At 42.8% G+C, this 19462-nt stretch overlaps 1 protein-coding gene across 2 annotated transcripts in view; it reads left to right on the top strand.

Annotated features, from left to right (window-relative positions):
• The first annotated feature begins 3582 nt into the window (after window positions 1-3582).
• ephb1 (EPH receptor B1) overlaps window positions 3583-19462 on the top strand; it is a 219758-nt gene continuing 203878 nt past the window's right edge. For both annotated transcript variants that reach the window (XM_084732571.1, XM_084732570.1), the window contains exon 1: window positions 3583-3834. In XM_084732571.1, the coding sequence (XP_084588697.1) occupies window positions 3774-3834 (61 nt within the window). In that variant the 5' untranslated portion in view covers window positions 3583-3773. The remainder of the gene's footprint in view (window positions 3835-19462) is intronic.

Below are 19462 nucleotides of genomic sequence, written 5' to 3'. Positions count from 1 at the left end.
GCTGTGCTGTGCCATGTCACACTATAGCGCCACTCCTCGCCACACCATTAAAAATGACAAATGCTCTCATCAACTGCTTTCCCAAGTTAGCAACCGCTGCCTGATGCTCCTGGAGCACTGTGTCTGCCCCAGTTCATCTGCCGGCCTTTGCCACAGTTGGAACAACCATTTATTAAGTGTGAGTCACTTTTCATTTACTATGTGTTTGATTTTTGTCATTGTAAAGGTTAGGAGTTGAATTGCAAAGGGCCAGAAAAGATAAATGCAGTGAAAACAGCTCAGGCTTGTTTGGACAAAAAGCTGCACATACTTAAGAGTGAAGTGTGGAGAGTTTGGATTATTTAACGGGTAGGGTTGTATGAGGTACTTTTCCATAGTCAATCCATTACCCACAATGGATGGTGGTCGGCATGCCCCCCAGTTTGGAGAAGCAGAGAGGAGTACCAGCATGGAAGCTCAGCAATGAACTGCCATGGATGGGGTGAACAAAAAACACATTAAAAAAAGGCCCACCAAATAAAATCAATATCAGTTTGAGTGTGCTATACTACTGTACTATATTTATAATATTTTAGCTGCTTTAACTTGGTGTCAGGCAGACTTTTATGTTATCTAAACCAACTATCACTCTCTCTGTACCTATTAAACTCCCTGCAGTGCTGGTCTGTTGCTTCGATCTTTTAGTTTGTTTGTGTTATTGTGTGTTAAAAGAAGGCTAGTTCTGATTCACAAGTCACACATGAACATAAACAAACTAAGATCAAGGCAGCGGTTGACCAACAACTCTCACAAAATTATGTACTTCACCAGTGGAGTTTGGTTTGTTGGAGAGAGTGATATTTGGTTTATGTAACAGCTGTTTCCCATCAGAAAAACCTGTTTCATGGCAAGGTAAAGCAGTGAAAATATTAATAATACAGTGTTCACTGATAAAGTTTTTTTTTTCTTTTTTAAGTGGACTTTTTTTAAATGGCTAAAATACATTTTGCTCCTTTTTCCTTTTTTTCATACATATATTACTGCATGGGACAAAAATGTAGGTCTGCCACTTAAAATCAGATTTTCAATGAGCACTGGGAAACTTTCCAGTTTCAGCAGATGCATAAGAAAACAGACTTCTAATGTCAATCTCTGCACATGCATCATTATGTACAGAGAAGCTCCAACTGTAGGAACAAGAAAAAAAAAGGGGACTTTAAGATCCACACATGCTAACTGTTCAATAAAATGTAACTGTTCATGTTGTAAGCTACATGATATTTTGAAAACCCTGCTCTTCGACCCATTCATTAAGTCCATGAAAGTAAAGCAGGTAAAAAGTATCTGGGCCAGTGTGCTGTGAAGGGACAGCACTGCAGTATTAGGCCACACAGTGGCCCCGGGTGTAACCAGGCCTACTCAGGATCCAGATTAACAGCTCCATCCCAATTCTTCAGCTCCAGGGACTTAGGGGGACATATCTAGCCCAAGACAGGTGGTTGGTTCTGGGCTGTAGGGCGGCAACTGCCCCCTTCCTCTATTGAGGCAGACCCCGGTCCTCCGTGTCCCTGCGGGGAAAAGCCCATTGTGTGTACCATCTGTTGCAGCACACGCTCACACAAAAGGGGTGACAGGGCAAGAGGGGGGAGCTGATGTGCGGTGCCTGTTTAATATCATTAGGAGGTGCAGTTGAATTTGCTGAAGCTATTAAAGAACATTCTCATTGCAAATGGGGTTTGCTCTTGTCTGACCACAATGGGAGAGTGAAGGTGCCAGACCATGTATTAGCAGACTTCAGACGTTTAGAAAAATGAATGGTTAGCAACATGGGCCAAGGCCGAAGGTTTTATTTAACCCGGAATAATTCTCCCTCTATAATAGCCCTCATCTAATTGAGCGGTTTGTCACTAAAGATAATGGCGGTGTTGTAATTTTGTGTCTTCAGTGAACACAACTTAGACAAGGCCAGTATGTGGAAATACTCATTGACCAACAGGTCTGTCGATTTTATTAATTGATGGGGTTACAATGCCAAACACTAGCTAGCTCACACAGTCACTGTGAAGGAAAAATGGAAATGAGAAGATTTTCTTCTGGGTAAATAGTTGAGTCTGAAGCAGCTGCACTAACATCTAACCTTTTGTATGAATTAATCAGAACTTACTTGACATGTGACATGTTTAGCATGCATCTAAGTCAATATGCTAGCTAGCAAATGATGTTCTGTCATGGCTGATTGAGTGGGTACAGTTGCAGCAATGTGTTCTTGAATACTATGTCTATTGAGACAAAAAGAAAAAGTTAATTAATGAAATTTAGTGTATTTTTAATGAGTTGCAACTGCCCCCGATTGTGGGGTCACTTGCAACATCTGACTTCCTCCTTTCAAATGACTGTTGTGATCAATATGTCATATGTAGTCATATTAATGGTGTGAGTAATTAGCAGACAGATGTAAGTTTAATACACACAGACTTGGTTGCTCTAGTCCACATAATCTCTGAGTAGTGGCGAGAAATACAAAAAGTGTTGCAACTGCCCCCAGTCCCCCCTAATTTGGAAAGGAAACAACAGTTTTTCAGGCACACATTATATTACAATTTTTTCAATGATTAAGACAGGTAGTTTGAACGTAAATGAGGTTCCAGAGTGCATAAAAATGCATCAAAATAGATCTTGTTTATCAGTGGATGATCCATGGCAGAGTTGGGTTGGGGGAGTTTAGTCAGGCTGTTGTTTAGTTATGAAAATAGAGAAAAATGCCCAGTATAGCTGTGATGACTGGTCAATTAATTGATTAACTGTCAACTATCCTAATAATTGATTAATAATTTTTAAAGTCATTTTTAAAGGAATAAAAATATTCCAAATTTTCTGACTTCAGCCTCTAAATTTTCTGGTTTCTTTAGCCTTTTATGACAGCAAACTGAATATCATTGTGTTGTGGAAAAAACAGGACTATTGTGGATGTCACATTGGGTTTTGGGAGAGAACATTCTTCACCATGTTCTGACATTACATGGAACAACTAATCAAGACAGAGATTGTCAGAATAAATGATAATGAAAACAGTCTGACTGCAGCCCTAATGCCTCGCTCAGTTGTCTTTTTGTGGGAGACATCCTTGTAGTTTTTCTAAATTAAAATTTGAATCCACTAAGTTTTAATAATACTCACTGTATTACATACTTTCAGCTAAGTGTGAAAGCCATATGGGACATCACAGAGTTTAATAAACTGTTCAACAGCAGCATCACTTTGAACTGCAGCCTGACGGAGCACTGAGCAGGTCTGCAGCCCTTCAGATCGTCTCCCATGGGAGCCGGCTCGGGTTTGATGTGTGCTCTGGGCTGCAGTAGCCGCAATCACCCGAGTGGTGACGCTATTTCCCTTCAGTGCAGCGGACGCCGCTTCAAATAGGTCAAGGAAAAGTTTTGTGTTTTGACAATGCGAGGTGGGCGGAGCGGCAGTGTGCTGATTGGTTGGTGAGTTTCAGCTCCCGGTCGGCTATTGGCCCCGGCGGTCTAATGGGGCTGTGAGCAGGCAATGTCGGGTACCCCCCCACCCTGCCCCGCCGCCACCACCTCCTCCTCCTCGCACCCCTCAGCCCCTTACACTCCGTCCTTCCCCTAGTGCTGCTGATTGTCACACATTGTTTACTACGGCTTGAAATGTGACTCACAACACGGGCTATCTGCTGGAGTACCGCGCTGACAACTGAGGAGGGATTCTTTTGACGCGCGCCGTGCGTCTTTGGTTATTTGGGGACAGGCTGTGGAGACTACCCTTCTGCCATGACAGTGGATTTGTTTGCGCTTTTATGCGTGCTGGTCGTCACATCTTCTGCGATGGAAGGTAAATAAGAGATTGGGATTATACTTAAATGCTCCTTTTCCAAAGACGCGCTGTGTCTGGGGATGCTCGCAACGCTCTTCTGTTGGGCAGCGTTGCGCCTCCGGCATGTAGGGATACAGGGATGTCATACACGTGGATCGCAGCAGATTGCCGTGGTTTATCCCTTTATTTCGGAGCGGCGGTGCTCCCGCTCCGCTGCTTGTCACTGGTGTCCATGAGAGGAATGATACTCTGTCTGGGTTAAATGTTTTAGCAGCGCACGGTGGTTCAGTAGTAGCTCAAATCTGTTTTTCTCACTCTTTAGTCTTCCTCTTTCGGGAAGCACGGGGCTGTCTAAATTGTGTTATTGTAGATTCTCATTATCCCCTAAGAAATGAGTTTCTCGGCAGGAGTCCCGTCACGTTTTTTCATTAAATGGTACATATAAAATACTATTACTACAAGCCCCTGAGCATCAGTCTGTGGCATTTTGAATTGCTGAGGCAAACTCTCCCAGATTGTGGATTGCACTGATTTAAACTCTCCCTGTAATCTGGATTTTATGGTGGGCTAAATTTCTCTCATTCAGTTTTGGAACCACTCTGTTAAAACAGCCTCTCCCCTTTTCTCAGTCTGTCTCTGTATTTTTCCTCCTCATCCATCTCCATCTCCCTTCTCTCTGGCTTTGTCTTTCTGCTTCTCCTCCTATTTCCTCTTTTCTTTCTCACACACATACTCTCTCTTGTGGACAAGTAGAATAGTGTCACTAGTAGCTAATATCTCCTCAGTTAAACATGTTTTTCATTTCCGCTGTGGGACCCTGGGGACTGAACACTACTGTGCTGTATCCTCAGCAGACGCATAAGGCTTCTGGATGGATATGCCGGCAGCATCTTGGATATATAGTGTCTTCTCTCATTTTAGTGTCCATTAGCTCATCCTCTCCTATAAAACACATAAACAGGAACACACCAGATTCCCATGGATGTCTGTATCCACTCCACAAAAAGCCTTCATAAGTAAATTAGAAGCACAAATAAAATTAGTTTTCTCACATGCAGCTTTTCTCTTTAATCATTTACACAACTCTGCTCCTGGACTGTTCCCAGCACAGGCAGGCTGTGCTGCTCTGTAATTCGGCGGCGGCTTTCTTGTTTGTGCTCATCAGATTTCCACACAGCTATGAGGATACCAAGCCCAGGCCCAAATTGCTACCTCTTGTGTGGATGGATATTTTGAGGTTCAAATGTTTACCCAGTGTGAAATGACAGCAGAAATGTCAATCCAGATAGATGAGTGGAGGAGAGGAAAGAAGGGGTGTGGGATTTCTCCTCTGAAAAAGATGGGATGAGAAAGAAACAGATGGGCAGGGAGCTGGCCCCTGAGTTACCTCGGTAACAAGGATGAAAGTGATTTCCTTGTTTGGGTCGCTAATTGAAAGGAGGTTGTCCCATGGGCAGGTTAAAATCTTCACTGATCTGAACTCCAATCTGTTGCTCTTTCAATTTTTGTGTGTTAGGGTGTGTGTGTGTGTGTGTGTGTGTGAAAGAGAGTGTGGAGCCATTGACCACATTATCCCTGCCTTTCCTGATGCTCTTAATCTTATTACGAGTCCAAGTCAGCCGCTAATCACAAAGACTCAGAGATCTGTGTGTGTGTTTGTAACTTTAGAGTAAGGACCATATGGGCACACACTCGCGGTGACCTGAACAAATTATTTGATCTTCTGTGCATGCACCCATAGTAAACACCACTCACAGCATTGATGAATTGATGAACTGTGGGAAGAAAGCCATAAGGAGGAGTATGGATGGATGAGACAGCCAATCATTATAGAAAAATGAGCTGAAGCTTGAGTATGCAGTGGTGTGTGTATTATAAAAGTATGCGATTGTGTGTCTGAATGAGGATCAAAGTGTAAAGTTGGTTATGGATGAATCATGTCATGTCGCTGCCCCTTTATGGGTGAAAACAACCACTCTGAGTCCGAGGTCTGTGCCATCTCAGTCACATAAAATAAGAAAATGATATCTGTTTAGCTATTAGGAGATCAGCGTCGTTACGTAGAAAAAATTAAAGAAAAACGGGTCCTTTCAGTCTGCCTCCATCAAGCTGGATGGACCTGACTTATTCAACTATCTTAATCACTCTTCAGATAATGTTTTTCAGATGTATGTCACTTTTTATATTGTTGAGGTACTTTATTTTTGCTGTTTTGGTGCTGTTGAACCAAACTCCATTCTAAAAGCAGGTGTTTTATGGTGGGCTCATATTTTTTCACAGTAAAAACTTTAGTTACACCATCACACAGACTCCTTTCTGATTCACTTTGATCTGCAGGCACAATCGACACACATCATGTACTCAGTAACATCATTAACTAACCTGTGGCTGTCTGATGGGCAGGGGAGGAAAAAAAAATAAAAAGGGCACTGGCGTCTGATGCAGTTATGGTGAAACAGTTCCAATATTTGGTTTAGACTAGTAAAACAACTATTTTGCAGCCTTTATTGGCAGTGCATTATATTTTATCCACTGGAAGGCACCCTAGACTGCACCTTTTCATATTTTGTCCACTGGAAAGGCACCCTAGAGGGAACTTTATCATGTTTTGTCTGAGTCTGCTAGTACTGTGATGAAGTGTTTGACACAGACACATACCGACTTGTCACTTTTACAGTGCTTGTTTTCACCTAAAGGAGGTGTGGTTGTTCTCAAGACAGGGATGTGCCATTGTAAATAAGAATTTGTTCTTAAAAATTTGCCTGGTTAAATAAAGGTAAAAATTATAGATAAGGTGGTATATGCCTGCTCTCATCATTAAAACTTTAGAGTTTTTGGATTTAAACTCTAGGCACTGCTACCCAGCACGCGCGCACACACACACAAATGCGCATGATTTCTGCAAAGAGAAATGCATTTGCCGACAAGTTCTGGAAGGGGCAGTCAGACCTAAAGCAAAGGGCTAACAGAGAGGAGAGTGGAGACGGGGATTTGCATGCCATTAGAAAAAGAAGCATGTGCAGTGCTCTGTTTCTCCCTCATTTGTCTTCTCTTCCCATTTCTCCCCAGCATCTTCACCTCTGCTTTCCTCCACATCTCCCTTTCTTCGCTCATTTCTCTATCTCGCTCTCTCTTCCATAATTCTCTTCACTAATCTCCCCATTCCCCTCTCTTGTCTCCCCTCTCTCCTCCTCGGCTTCTCTCCGTGGTGTGCGGATGGTTCTTGCCAACAGCAGCAGTAATTCTCCCCTACTTACAGAGCCATTGCTTATTTCTGTTTGCCCTTAAACCAATTAGGCTTAGATAAGCCCGCTCATTTAACGGCCTGGAACTGGGTGGCAGAGGGAAGAGGAGAAATGGAGGGGAAGGGAAGGGGGGGGGGGGGGGGGTGAAACAGTGGTTGAAAGATAGACAGGGACCGAGGGAGATAAAAAAGATGAGAGGGAGACAGAAGGAGGGAGGTCAGCGACTTTGAGAAAAAGATACAGTACGCGTGTTTTACAAATGAGTGGCCTGCGCTTGAACAAGGCTGTGGAAGTAAACGAACACTGGGTTGTCTCAGTTATCTGACGGCTGTGCCACGCTACGCTGGGGTAAAACAGCGGCGGCATTCAGCATAAGTATGATAAGAGAACATTAGTAATGTGCTGTAACCAGTCCCTAAGGATGCTGTGTTAAGTACCTGGTATGGTAATGCTTCATCCTCAGGAGCCAAGTGGATGGAATGGAGATTATTGTGGCTTCCTGAGTAAACAATAATAATGATAGTGTGAAGAAGAAATGTATAATGCGTCATTGTCGCTTGTTATTGTCAAATTACAACGCTGTGCTCATCTTGCACTCCTGCAGTGTTCCTACAGCCTGCCTGAGCTTCCTTGAATCTGGGGAGGAGAGGGTTGGAGGAAACAACAATAGGATTTCAACTTATTTAGATAATAGAAAAATATGATAATAATACTGTCTATGGCTCCATCTTCCAAGTTGGACTGCAGCACTCATGTTTGGTTGTGCAGTTGCTATATACTGCTCCCTTAAGCATCAGATACCAGTTATGGAAGTCAGACCCACACACTGTTGATATAAATTAATCTGGAGCATCAGAGTGACATATTGATCAGAAAGGTTAGAGGACAGAGTGTTAAAGGGCTCCAGCCCTGCTGAGGCGTCCTTGAGCAAGACAGTGACTCAGCTCCAGGGGCATTGTCTCAAGCTGACCCTCTGCTCTGACCTCACCATGGAGAAAAAGTCCAAACGTGCCTCCCGGGATTCACAAAGTATCACATTTCAGTATCCCTCTTCTCTTGGTGAGTTCTTTTCTAATTTAAAGCGGCTACTGGTGTTTTTTTTTTTTTTTTCAAACTGACTTTGGATATAGTAGTAGCCCTGTAAGGGTAACGCCAAGCTTTGCCAGACCAACATCTCACTGCAGTGTGTTGTGGTTTGGCAAGGCTCAAGAGACATTTGCATGAGATGGATGTCAGTGCAAGCAGGGTGCACAGTAGATGATTGACAGCTCTCTGCTTCAGACGTCAACATGAACCCTTCATGCATGTGACTGGACAAATGGACAACTCTACGGGCTCTTACTGGTCATTGCTTTGCATTTTTAAACTAGAAAAGCATGCTGGCTGTTTTGAAAATGTCATATTTAATCAAGGAAAGCCACATCATCATCTAAACATACTGCACAATCTCAGGTTGGCCCACCGTCCATCTGGTCAGGCTCAAACGATTTTCATTTGTTTCAAAGACTTAAAGGGATATTTCGGATAATTCCATGTAAGGTTGTATGAGGTACTCAGGAAGAAAGCGAGAGGGGAACCAGCATGGAAGCTAAGCAATGAACTGCTGTGGACTGTTATTTAAGGCAGTTAAAAAAGGTCACCCTAAAAAAATCAATCAGCTTGTAAAGTGTATATGTTATATTTAGAATATTTTCACTGTATTGCTTTGCAATCAGACGGCCTTTTCTGAGGAAATCGCTGTTATATAAACTGGGGACGTGCTATGGTTGAGTCATGGTTATGATTATATATGGCTATAGTTAAGTGCCTGATACAATCTGAACTATCCCTTTAAATCTAATAGTGAAAACTGAGCTCGTAGTGACACAGACCAGCTCTGCGAGGCTTGTCATGTAGTATTGAGTTAAGAACTCTACTACTACCCGATGATGTAAGTTGTGCGTGCCTGTGAGCTCACCAGCTGTGCGGAGGAGACAGCCTGTGAAAAGAGTCCTGTGGAGTCTCTAATGGATGTGAATGCAAGATTGCTCCTTTCCGCTGCTCCCTCGTTTCAAATGGTTAGAAAAGAGAAGAATGAAAATATAAGCCGAACATTAGCTCGTGGTCTGAGGTGGACTATGTGTGTGAGTGTGTGTGTGAGTGCTCACATGAGTGTACAAGTGTATTTTGGCCACGGGCACTACTGCTGACCTGGGACCACCTGAAGTAGAATTCAATTTTCCACTCGTTTTGTACGGCGTTGTGTGTATTGTACGTCCGGGTGCCTGTGTCGTCAGTAGAGTGCTAAAGCCATTATGGCTGGCAGGGGCAGCAGACATGGCCTCATCCCATAATGGAGGCTTTATTTTGCCCACAGTGAAAAGACTACTCGGTGTTAAGGTGCGCTTACGCAGCCTAGTCAGCTATGACGACCCCCAGTGCAAACCGCTGCCTGCAGCTCATGTACCTGCAGTGCTGTAAATGTGTTGTGCTGCCTTTTCTGTCAAAGTATTGTGCTTGCATGCAGGCACTGTGGCGAGAATCTGTGGTCTGTGCGGGGTTTTTTCCCCCCTCACAATATGGTTTCTCACATATTGCAGTACTGTATAGAGCGTATCTTCTCTTGGATAATATGATCACTGGCTCTGTTTCTCTCTCCTGCACACATACGCACACAGAGTCCCCTCACAGCTCACCTTACCCCAGAGACATCTGAGCCTTGGGAAGGCCAGATGGTGGATGCAGGTTGGGGGCTGGTATGCATGTGCGCATTTTTGTGTATGTCTCAGTGTGAGAATGAACGGCATCGAGGGAGACTGGAGAGAGCAGTACACACTGTACTGTATGTATGTTTGTATGCATTTGGCTGGTTCCATTCCAGACTTGGGATCTTGTTTTCTTTCTCTCGGCCTGCGGTTATTTCATGTTCTTTACCACGACGCCCTCCAGTGTCTTCCACGCATTCCCGTGTGCACAGATTTGCGGCGGAGATGCAATCAGCAGTGTCAGGTTCCGCCCGTCTTGCTTCGTGCTCGGCCCTTATCAGAGCAGGTGGCTGACTGTGGGACGAGGGCTAACGTCTTATCTGTCCAATCTCAGGGATAAGCAGACCCACTGCATCAGCAACATACGAAACACATTAGAGCGCAGGAGTGAAAGCGGTGACGCTCGTGACACAGTTCAACCTCAAACTGTGTGAGTCATCTGTTTCCTGGTGAAGCCAGTTCCCTCTAATGGCAGACACACAACACGGACACAGACGCACACTCCCACAGACGTATACTCACCAAGGCTCGATGCGCACACACTTAAAGATAACTTTCCAAGACACACCTACACTCTCAGAAAAAGAGGCGCTAACTAGAAACATAAAGGCTTTTTCAGGTTGCTCCCATAGGAGAACCCTTTTTGAGTTGTGGTATAACCCTTAGGGTTCTACCTGTAACCCAATATATTTTTATATTCCAAGGGTTTCATCCATAGCCCACATAGGGGGTTCTTTTATATTATGGTACACAGAACCCTTGACAAAAAGGGTCCTTAATGGAACACTCAGTCTTACAAAGAAAACCTTGACAAACCCTTTCTATAAAAAAGGTTCTTCAGAAGCAAATGGTTCTGGGTAGAACCTTAGCCCTTCATAAAGAACCCTTTGGACGTCTTATTTCTAAGACTGTAGTGGCAAATGGCAATGCTAGTAATTGATTGGGCGCAGTGACCCAGCTTCCCCACCACTCAAGGATGGTGATGTGAAAAATGTTCTTTTCTCATTATTTTTCTGTCGTTCAGGCTCTTTCCTCCCTCCATTATCACCTGTCCTAGAGATTGGGTGACAGTTGTTCAGTCAGCAGGAAAGGGGAGCCTCTTCGATATTTGTTGAGTTCAGAGGCGAGAAGAGAAAGCATTGATTATCGAGTCTTATTTCCCACTGTTCACACAGCATGGCTCCTGGGGCCTCTATGCTTACAGCCCCATATCCACCGTTTCTCTTCCACCTCGTGGCCCCTTTAGCCCCTGTCCACCCCAGCCCCTCCCCGCATCAGCTCTGGCCGGTCCAGATCCACAAAGCCCTGTTGTTGAATGACTTCCTGGCCGTTGTTCTTTTTTTTTCAAGAAATTTTAATTAAACCTGAGAGTAGTTGCAAGCTACACCCCTTTCTTTCCTACCTCCGCTCTCAAACCTTCCTGCCTGGGAGTAATTGGTTGTTTCTACTGGTCTTTCTCCCCTCACCTGCCTCTTTCCCCCACAGTTTTTAGTTAAAAACAGATGCATTTATGAAACATTAGAGGGTTTACTACAAGGGAGAAAAAGTGAAATATGAGCCTGTCCTTCTGAAGATGTAATAGACGCAGCATTGGCAGGAACAGGAAGAAGGTAAAGAGACTGTTGGGGTTGTAGGCTCGTAGGAACAAAGAGCTTCATTTATGATTGTTATAATGAGATCTGTTTCGGAGTCAGGCACAGAATGATTTAATTTGACTTTTAAGCCCTAAGGCTCAGGCTTAAGGGCTGCAAGCTGCAGGGCTGCGGGGCAAAGGCTGAGGGAGGAGGAGGAGGCAGGCGTAGCACAGTGCAGAGTTTTTTGTGACTGTGACTTTCAATGCGTGGGAAACTTGTGAGAAGTCCACAATCAAACTGATAAGAATATCTATTTAGCTCACTGTGCACACTTGGTAACTCCCAATTATGGGTCTCAAATTGGTTCTTCTTGAAGGGCTGAGGTTCTACCCAAAACCATTTGCTCCTGAAGAGCTCTTTTTTGTAGAAAGTGCTCTTTGTAAGTTCCATTAAGAACCCTTTTCATGCAAATATTCAAATGTTTATTGATGTTTCAGATGTTATTTTTAAGTGTAGATATATCTGGAGTCCCCTTAATTGACCCCTCGGGTTAGATTAGCTAGATTAAACTTTTGGAATGTAAAATGGTTCTAGGAGATTCTAGATGAAACCTTTGATGTGAAAGGATTCTGGATAGAACGCCCTGAGGGTGGGTTCTTGTTTGCGTCATTTGAAGGGATAAAAAGCTCTGGATAGAACTCCCAGGGTGGAACACCATAGAAGGGTTCACCTCACAAGGGGTTCAGGATGGAACCTTTCAGAGATGGGTTTTAGGTATAATCCTGCTTTCTACCAGGTACCAAAAATTGTTCTTTAACAGGGACAAGCTCAAGAACTTTCTATGGCTCTAGTTAGCACCTTTGTTTCTAAGAGTGTACCCATTACAAACTGTCTCCGTTACACTGTGTTTATTTAGCAGATCCCTTGCTTTTTAAGTCTAATGTACAATATATTAACTTGCTGCTATACGAGTAAAATAACTTTGTGGTACTTTTTGCATTTAAAGTGAATCATCAGCCCAGAGGATGCTGCGTCTCCAGCGCTCAAAGGAATTAAAGGCAGAACGTTAATAGGGCTGAAATTACGGTTGGTGGTGGAAGCTGCTCCACTTCTGATTAAATAAAAGCCGGCTCCTCCACAGGCTGTTTCTCATAGGGACTGACAAGCACACACACACATGCACAGATGTGAGTGAGCAAGAGTCCCAACACACTCACATACACAGCTTTGATGTGTGGAAAGGAAATGAGTAGAGACGGAGAGCTAAGGGCCCGGGCCTGGGGCCTGTCCCATTATTAATGAGTAAGAGGCAGTGCCTCTCCCAGGTTCAGGACATGTGGACATATTTCACCATTCGCCTGCCCTTCTCCTCACCATAAATGTAATCTCTTATTAAGCATTGGGTTCTTGGCAAGATAGGGGCAGATAGAGAGAAATTGTGCATGAATATTTGCGTCTCACTGTGTGTCTCTGCGTTAGCATGAGAAATGAAACTCATGTGGTGGAGAGAAATGAAGTGCCTGCGCAGTTCAAAATGGAATGCCAGCTTCTGAGAGGGACACTGATGGGCCAATAAGTAGCAGTGGTGGGAGGACAGTTTTCACCCTGCATAACACAGAAGCCCTCTGCCAGGCAAATTTCTGCCTGCCCTGCGCTGTCCACTTCTCTAGCTGGATAAGAAGAGAGCTTTTTGGAGGTAATTAACTATTGATTTGAAGCACAGAGGGTAATGGGAAATGAGTGGACAGCTTCTGGATCTACAAGCAGTCGCCTGCCCGGCTGCAGTGCAACTAGGAGACTGACGGGGTGAAAGAGGCATTTCCCTAAAAAAGATAAGGTCAAAGGTGGTTTGTTTGCCTTTCGATTTCTGTTCAGGTTATAAAGGCAAAGACAGTGTAACATGGAAAAGCATAAGAGAGCCATTTTTGGTTCCTGATAGAACCTTTTATAAACATTCCACTTCAAGCCCTCTCTGAAGCCTTTTCCACGAACATGGAACTGGGTCTGTTTCGGTTCAAGCACCTAATTATGAACAGGTCTGAGGCTTTTGACTGAAATAAATTGGTTCCAAACCTGACAATTCTGTTCTCAGCTGCGACCAAAGAAGAGGAGGTTTTCCTTGGGAACCAAAGAAGGTGGATCATTGTGAATTCTGCTAGAATCCCCGGTTGATGACATCCTTGATTGCAGTTAAGTTCCAAACTGGTGGAAACACAGGCTGGTTCAATATATAGCACCAAGCTTCCAAGAATTTTGAATGGAACCGATTCAAGAACCAGAATTTTTTAGCTGGGAAGGGACCCAGTGAAAGGCTGTTTTGTAAAAGTTCCACTCGGAACCCTTTCAGAGTTCAGCCTAGACTAGACTAGTTTATGACTAGAACCGTCTGTAAAAGGCTTCAACAGACCCCAGTGTGATAAGTTATACAGAGAACCCTTGCATGGTGTAATTGTTCCATGCAAAACTCTCAGTGGGTGTTCTATCCAGAACGTATCCACATTCTAAGAATGCTAACATGAATTCACCCAGCTAGTATATTGATTTAAACAATTCTTGACAATCTTCCAAAAAGGGTTCTGTGGATTCAGAAGGTTCTTAATGGAATTAAGCCTCCAGAACAACCCTTTTGGAACCCTTATATCCTAGAGTGTTCATTGGAAATTCAAGCTTGAGAGAATGATAATATTCAGTAATAGCAAATATATTCTCCCAGTTTGCATATTTCTCATATTTATTATTGATAACCGACTTGACAAACTGATTCCAGCTCATGTTGGCCTGTTGACCTCCCCTCCCCTTCATGAATAGTTATGACAGTAAAGGCCAAGGGGACTCATTGTAATGTAATGCAACCTGAGGTCACATCTCAACCAAACATCCTGCGGGTCATAAATCTCGTCCAATTTCATTAAAGGTGTACCTGTAGAAGAGGCACAAATAAGTCGAGAGGAAACATCCCACAGAGAGGGTGGAGTAGCATTCCTCTTGTGTCGTCCTTCTGCAGCTGTACGTGCTATCCTTTTAGTTAGAGGCGAGTTAGAGGACAAGGATTAGGACTCATTTGTGCAAGAGAACAGAGGCAAAGAGGGACAAAGCGACAGAGGGGGAGAGAGGGATAGGCCTGTATCTGCCTACGATCTTATTTGTGCTAATGAGGAGGCTGGTGGTTCTGGCTGCTAACCCCTAAGCGCACGCAGCCCTTTGGAGTGTGTGTGTGTGTATCTTTATGAGAGTACATCTCCTTGGATGTCTGTGGGGAGTGCGATTTGCAGTTTTATAAAAAATCTCAGCTGTAATGAATAATGTGGAGAAGATTGTTTGGCGCAGTGAGTCAGGAAAGTGTCTGTATTTGCTGTTGGTGTAAGCTTGTTTGTCGAGGTTGCTGCTAAATCTATGAAGGAAGTCTTGTTTCAACTAGTTAGCGTAGCCGTCTCAGTCAAACACTCCTCCTAACCCAAAACCTGTTCTGTAATGGGGCTCACTGAACAGTAAAAAATCCATGCCCCTCTCCAATTGTTCCCTCCCTCCTCATCCCTTATTCCTATGAAGTCTTTTCCCCTCCCTGCTTTCTCCCAAGGCTGGGCATTTAAAGCGGCGTGCCTTTGATGTGAGCTTCACACACTGTTAGACACCCACTCATCAGATTGACACTGATGTCTGGGCGGAGTCAGCCCGTTTCTGAGAGCTGGGGGGAAATGAACTGCCTGAATGTACTGTACACACATATGGCATGCAGTCAGGTACTTTTAAATAAAGTAAAGTGGAACGTGAACTTGAACGAACAGATGTGCTCGTTCAGATGCACAAGTTTTCAAACCGCGGCCGCGCCGCACTCAGCTGATGATATGTCAAGATGACAAACGTTCCCGCTGAGCCGGGCTGAACGTAATTGTACAGCGGTTTCCCTGCCTGTGTCGCATCAGTTTTAGGCAAAATTTCAACAATATCAAAAGATACATCCTTGACGTACAAGTGATGCGAGATTATTAATGTACAATATCCAGCACGGCCCTCTTTTATCATAAATTCTCTTCTAAATGCACGCCAGCGCAGCCTTGAATCTCTCCTACAAGCTCAGTAAATGATAAATGATTTTGACTGGATGTGAGTGTATATTGTACTCTAAATCAGTTCTTACAAATTATCACATAGATTGTGTGTCTGGTTCTATTGTGTTCTAAGAATCTCTTACCTTAGACTGTCATAGCCAGAATTGTTCCTGTGAGTATGCCATATGCAGTGTAATATCCATTAGCATTATGATGGCAATTTGCATACTGTAGTATTTCAGGGTAGAGCTGAGCCATGCCAATGCTTTCAACATCCACAAAACAAATATTATAGGTTTGAGAATTACTCAGTTACATAAAACTAGGGCCTGACCGATACTGGACTTTTTGGACTGATGCCAGTATCAGGGAATAAAAAAGATTCTGATATTGATATATCAGCCGATAGTCTTTATACAGAATATAATAAATAGAAACACATTTTTGCAATGATTCCCTGAATGTGGTTAACACTTGTGACAAACGTGTTATGGAGGCAGGATATTTTACAGTTTAACAGTCAATGCGATTGTGTGTTTGTTCAAAATGACATCAGGGCCAGGGCCGGTATTTTTAATGATTATAAATAACTATTAATTTAAAAAAAAGAAAACAAATAGAGAAAAATATGTGATTTATTGGAGCCTGATTTAAGAAAGGGGATGAAATATAAATCAAATCTGCCAAAAGCTAACAAATAAAAACAAGCAAAACAACAGTCAGTTAATATGTTGGTTGGGTTCTGTATTAAACATAAAAATCTTTTATTTAAAGTGTTTGACTGGCTGCTATGACACCAACACTGTCTTGTATCATAATGTCCAGCACAAACATCATCCTTTAAATATTAGTGAGTCGATTAGTGAGTTCACCATAACGTTGCAGGGCCCTAATAAGGCTTGGTGAAAGTGTGTAATTTAATGACCATTTAATCTGCCATTTTTGTTGACTCTAGAAATCTGTTATTTCTGCCGGATTATCTTAAATTTGAACACATTAAGATTTAAAGCTCTGGATTTGATATTAAAGCCTAGTTTGTATGTAAATTTCAATACCCTGTCGGGAGACTGTAGGTCTGCTTTCCATTGCTTTGCATTTCCACAAAATTGTATGACTCTTTAATCTAATCTGTTATTCTGTTATATTTAGAATTGCACAATAAATCACATAATTAAATGTGTGGATTTATTAGAAAATAACTTGAAGTTCAATTCCCTTACCCTGTGTATTTTTCCTCACGCTAAACCCGGCTGATCTCAATCACTTTCCTCATGAAAGGGCATCATTACGGTATTAACATACTCAAGTTTGAATGAAGAACATTACTCAGTTGCTCCCAGTCATTTCAGATGGATATGTCATGTTCCAACTTGCGTTAATGTTAATACTGACTGTTGTAATAACGATCACAAAATGGCTATCCTGACAAAAGCAGCTGGCCAAGTGGAGTCATGCAGGGATTTGTTGTAGTGTGACCGTCTCCCAGACTTTTTGTTCTCCATGCCAAGGCTTTAGTCTTCCCTTTTTTCTTGTTTTTTTACACAGCACTTAACAGGTTAGGGCGATGAAGGAGAAATAACACTGTATTTGAATATTTTTCAAAGCCGTGTGTGACTGTGATTTGTAGGCTTGCAGTTTTCTAAGGTCTTTTCTCTTTATCATTTAATGAAATTCTGAGAAATTTCTTGGTATCTTTGTGTGTTTGTGCATCACAGATATGTGTGACTACGTATTGATCCCGTCAGCTTTCTTTCATAGTGTGTGTGTGTGTGTGTGTGTGTGTGTGTGTGTGTGTGTGTGTGTGTGTGTGTGAGGTAGCGTGTGTTGATGACTCCCCCTTTTTGTGAGTGAATAAAGGGGCTCTATTAAAATCTGAACAGGCCACCTGGTGCCAGCTGAGTTTATGCTATTTTCAAGGTTCAAAAATTTGCCTTTACTTCTTGAACAATCCAACAACACCAACCGTTTTCGCGTCTATAAAGAATACTTGATCCATGGACTTATCTAACCCAAGGTGAAACAGACAGATACATATGTGTAATGCTCACTTCGTGTGATGGTTACGACTCCTGACAAGGTCACTGTGTGAGTCCGTGACTGTGTCTATCTGTGTGTGCGTATGTGTGAGCAGATTCAAGCATGAATAAAAAAAAAAAAAAATCACTCAATCGCTTGCTCTAAAAGGGCTTTCAGACACCTGGCAATGATTGGCTGAAAGAGGACACTTTCTTTCAGCTATTATTGACAGCTGAAAACATAGAGAAACTGTGCAGAGTGACTTGCATTTCCGCACATGTTCTCAATCAATTTGAGGCTCAGGTAATGCCTTGAAAATCTACTTCCTTTGATAAACATCATTCGGTTGCTTCTAAGGGAAAAAGCATGATGGATGGTTGTAGTGCGTCTGAAAAAGCGGAAAAGACAAAAAAAGCAAACAAGAAGCCACTCTCTCTGTCTCTTCCTGTCTGACTCTCTGTCTGTCTGTTGTCTCGGCTCTGAAGATTGATCGTGAATCGTCCAGGACGTATGAGCGTTGTGATCATATCATGGATCACAGCATAGGAAGCGAATGACAGATGTCGTAAGCGTCCTCTGTTTATTTGAGGAGGCGAGTGTGTGTCTGATGGATTGGTTGCATTTGGTGGATACAAGGATGATTTGTCATCTCTTATGTCTCTTTGTGCTTTTGTAAACATCTAACAGGGCAAACAAAGGGTTTGTCCCATGTAAAACAATGCCCCAAAGTTAGCTACAAAACAAACTCAAAGTACATCAATTCAAGGACGTTTATAGTTTAAAGGGATAGTTCGGTTTATTTGAAGTGGGGATATATGAGGTACTTAATGATAGTCGGTTTATTACGCACAGTAGTTACCGGTAGGCACGTCCCCAGCTTGGAGAAACACCAGGCTCACAAAAGGTATTTCAGTCACTTTAAAAAGGCAGACCTAAAACAATCTAAATCAGTTTAAGTGTGTGCTATATTTAGAATCTTTTCACGGCTTTGCCTTGCTGCCAGACAGCATTTTCAAACAAGAAACCACCATTAGATGAACCAAATATCGCTCTCTGTCCAAACCAACCAAACTCCATGGGTGAAATTAGTAATTTTACCTCAGAGAACGCAGGGGTTGCTGGCCCAATTCATCAATCTCATGAATCGGGCCAGCTGAGTCATGTGCTTCATTCAAACTTGAGTATGTTAATACCGTACAATAACACAAACAAACCAACAGTTTGACACAACTGTAGACCAGCAACTCCTGTGTTCTCTTCTGTAAAATGATTGATTTCACCCATGGAGTTTGGTTGATTTTGAGAGAGTGATATTTGGCTTATATAACAGCAGTTTGCCGTCTGAAAAGGCTGTCTGACGGCAAAGTTAAGCGGAGAAAATACTCTAAACACAGCGTTCACTTACTGCTATTGATTTTTTTTTTAGGCTGACCTTTTTTAAGTGGCTAAAATTGGTTTTGCTGCTGACCCCGTCCACAGCAGTTTATTGCTTAGCTTCCATGTTGGTGATAAGTGCCTCTTACAACCTCACATTAAATAATCCGCACTATCTCTTAAAGTCTGTGAAAGACTTTTTTTTCACCAGCCATATTGATATGACATAGTTGGGTAAACAAAGGTGTTATTAATGATATTAATTCAGGTCCCATTCCATTTAGTATAGCAGAACCCTTCTAATGAACCAATATGCACTATTGTAGTGCAGGGCTCTAATCATCATCATCAGTAACAACTGTGTTTACCCTATTATTTCATGTCATAATGGCTGCTATGGCTTTTAGGATGTTTTTGAAATATGGTCTCCACTTTTCTGCCACTTAGTCTGATTTTCTTTCAGGATCTCCGTCCACCACCTCCCTCAGCCCAGATCATTTTAATGGAGCAATTATCAAAATTCAGTTATATTGCATGAAAATTCTTCACACATTTAATTTGACTCAAAGAAATGGGGCACCTCGCTGGGGTGATGGGTGGGAAGGGGGCTGTTGAAGGAGGGGTTAAGTGTGTTTCAGTCAAGG

This window comes from Lutjanus erythropterus, chromosome 12 (assembly GCF_056507025.1).
Source record: "Lutjanus erythropterus isolate fLutEry1 chromosome 12, fLutEry1.hap2, whole genome shotgun sequence".
Lineage (NCBI taxonomy): Eukaryota > Metazoa > Chordata > Actinopteri > Lutjaniformes > Lutjanidae > Lutjanus > Lutjanus erythropterus.
This window is presented reverse-complemented; position numbering and strand designations above follow the sequence as displayed.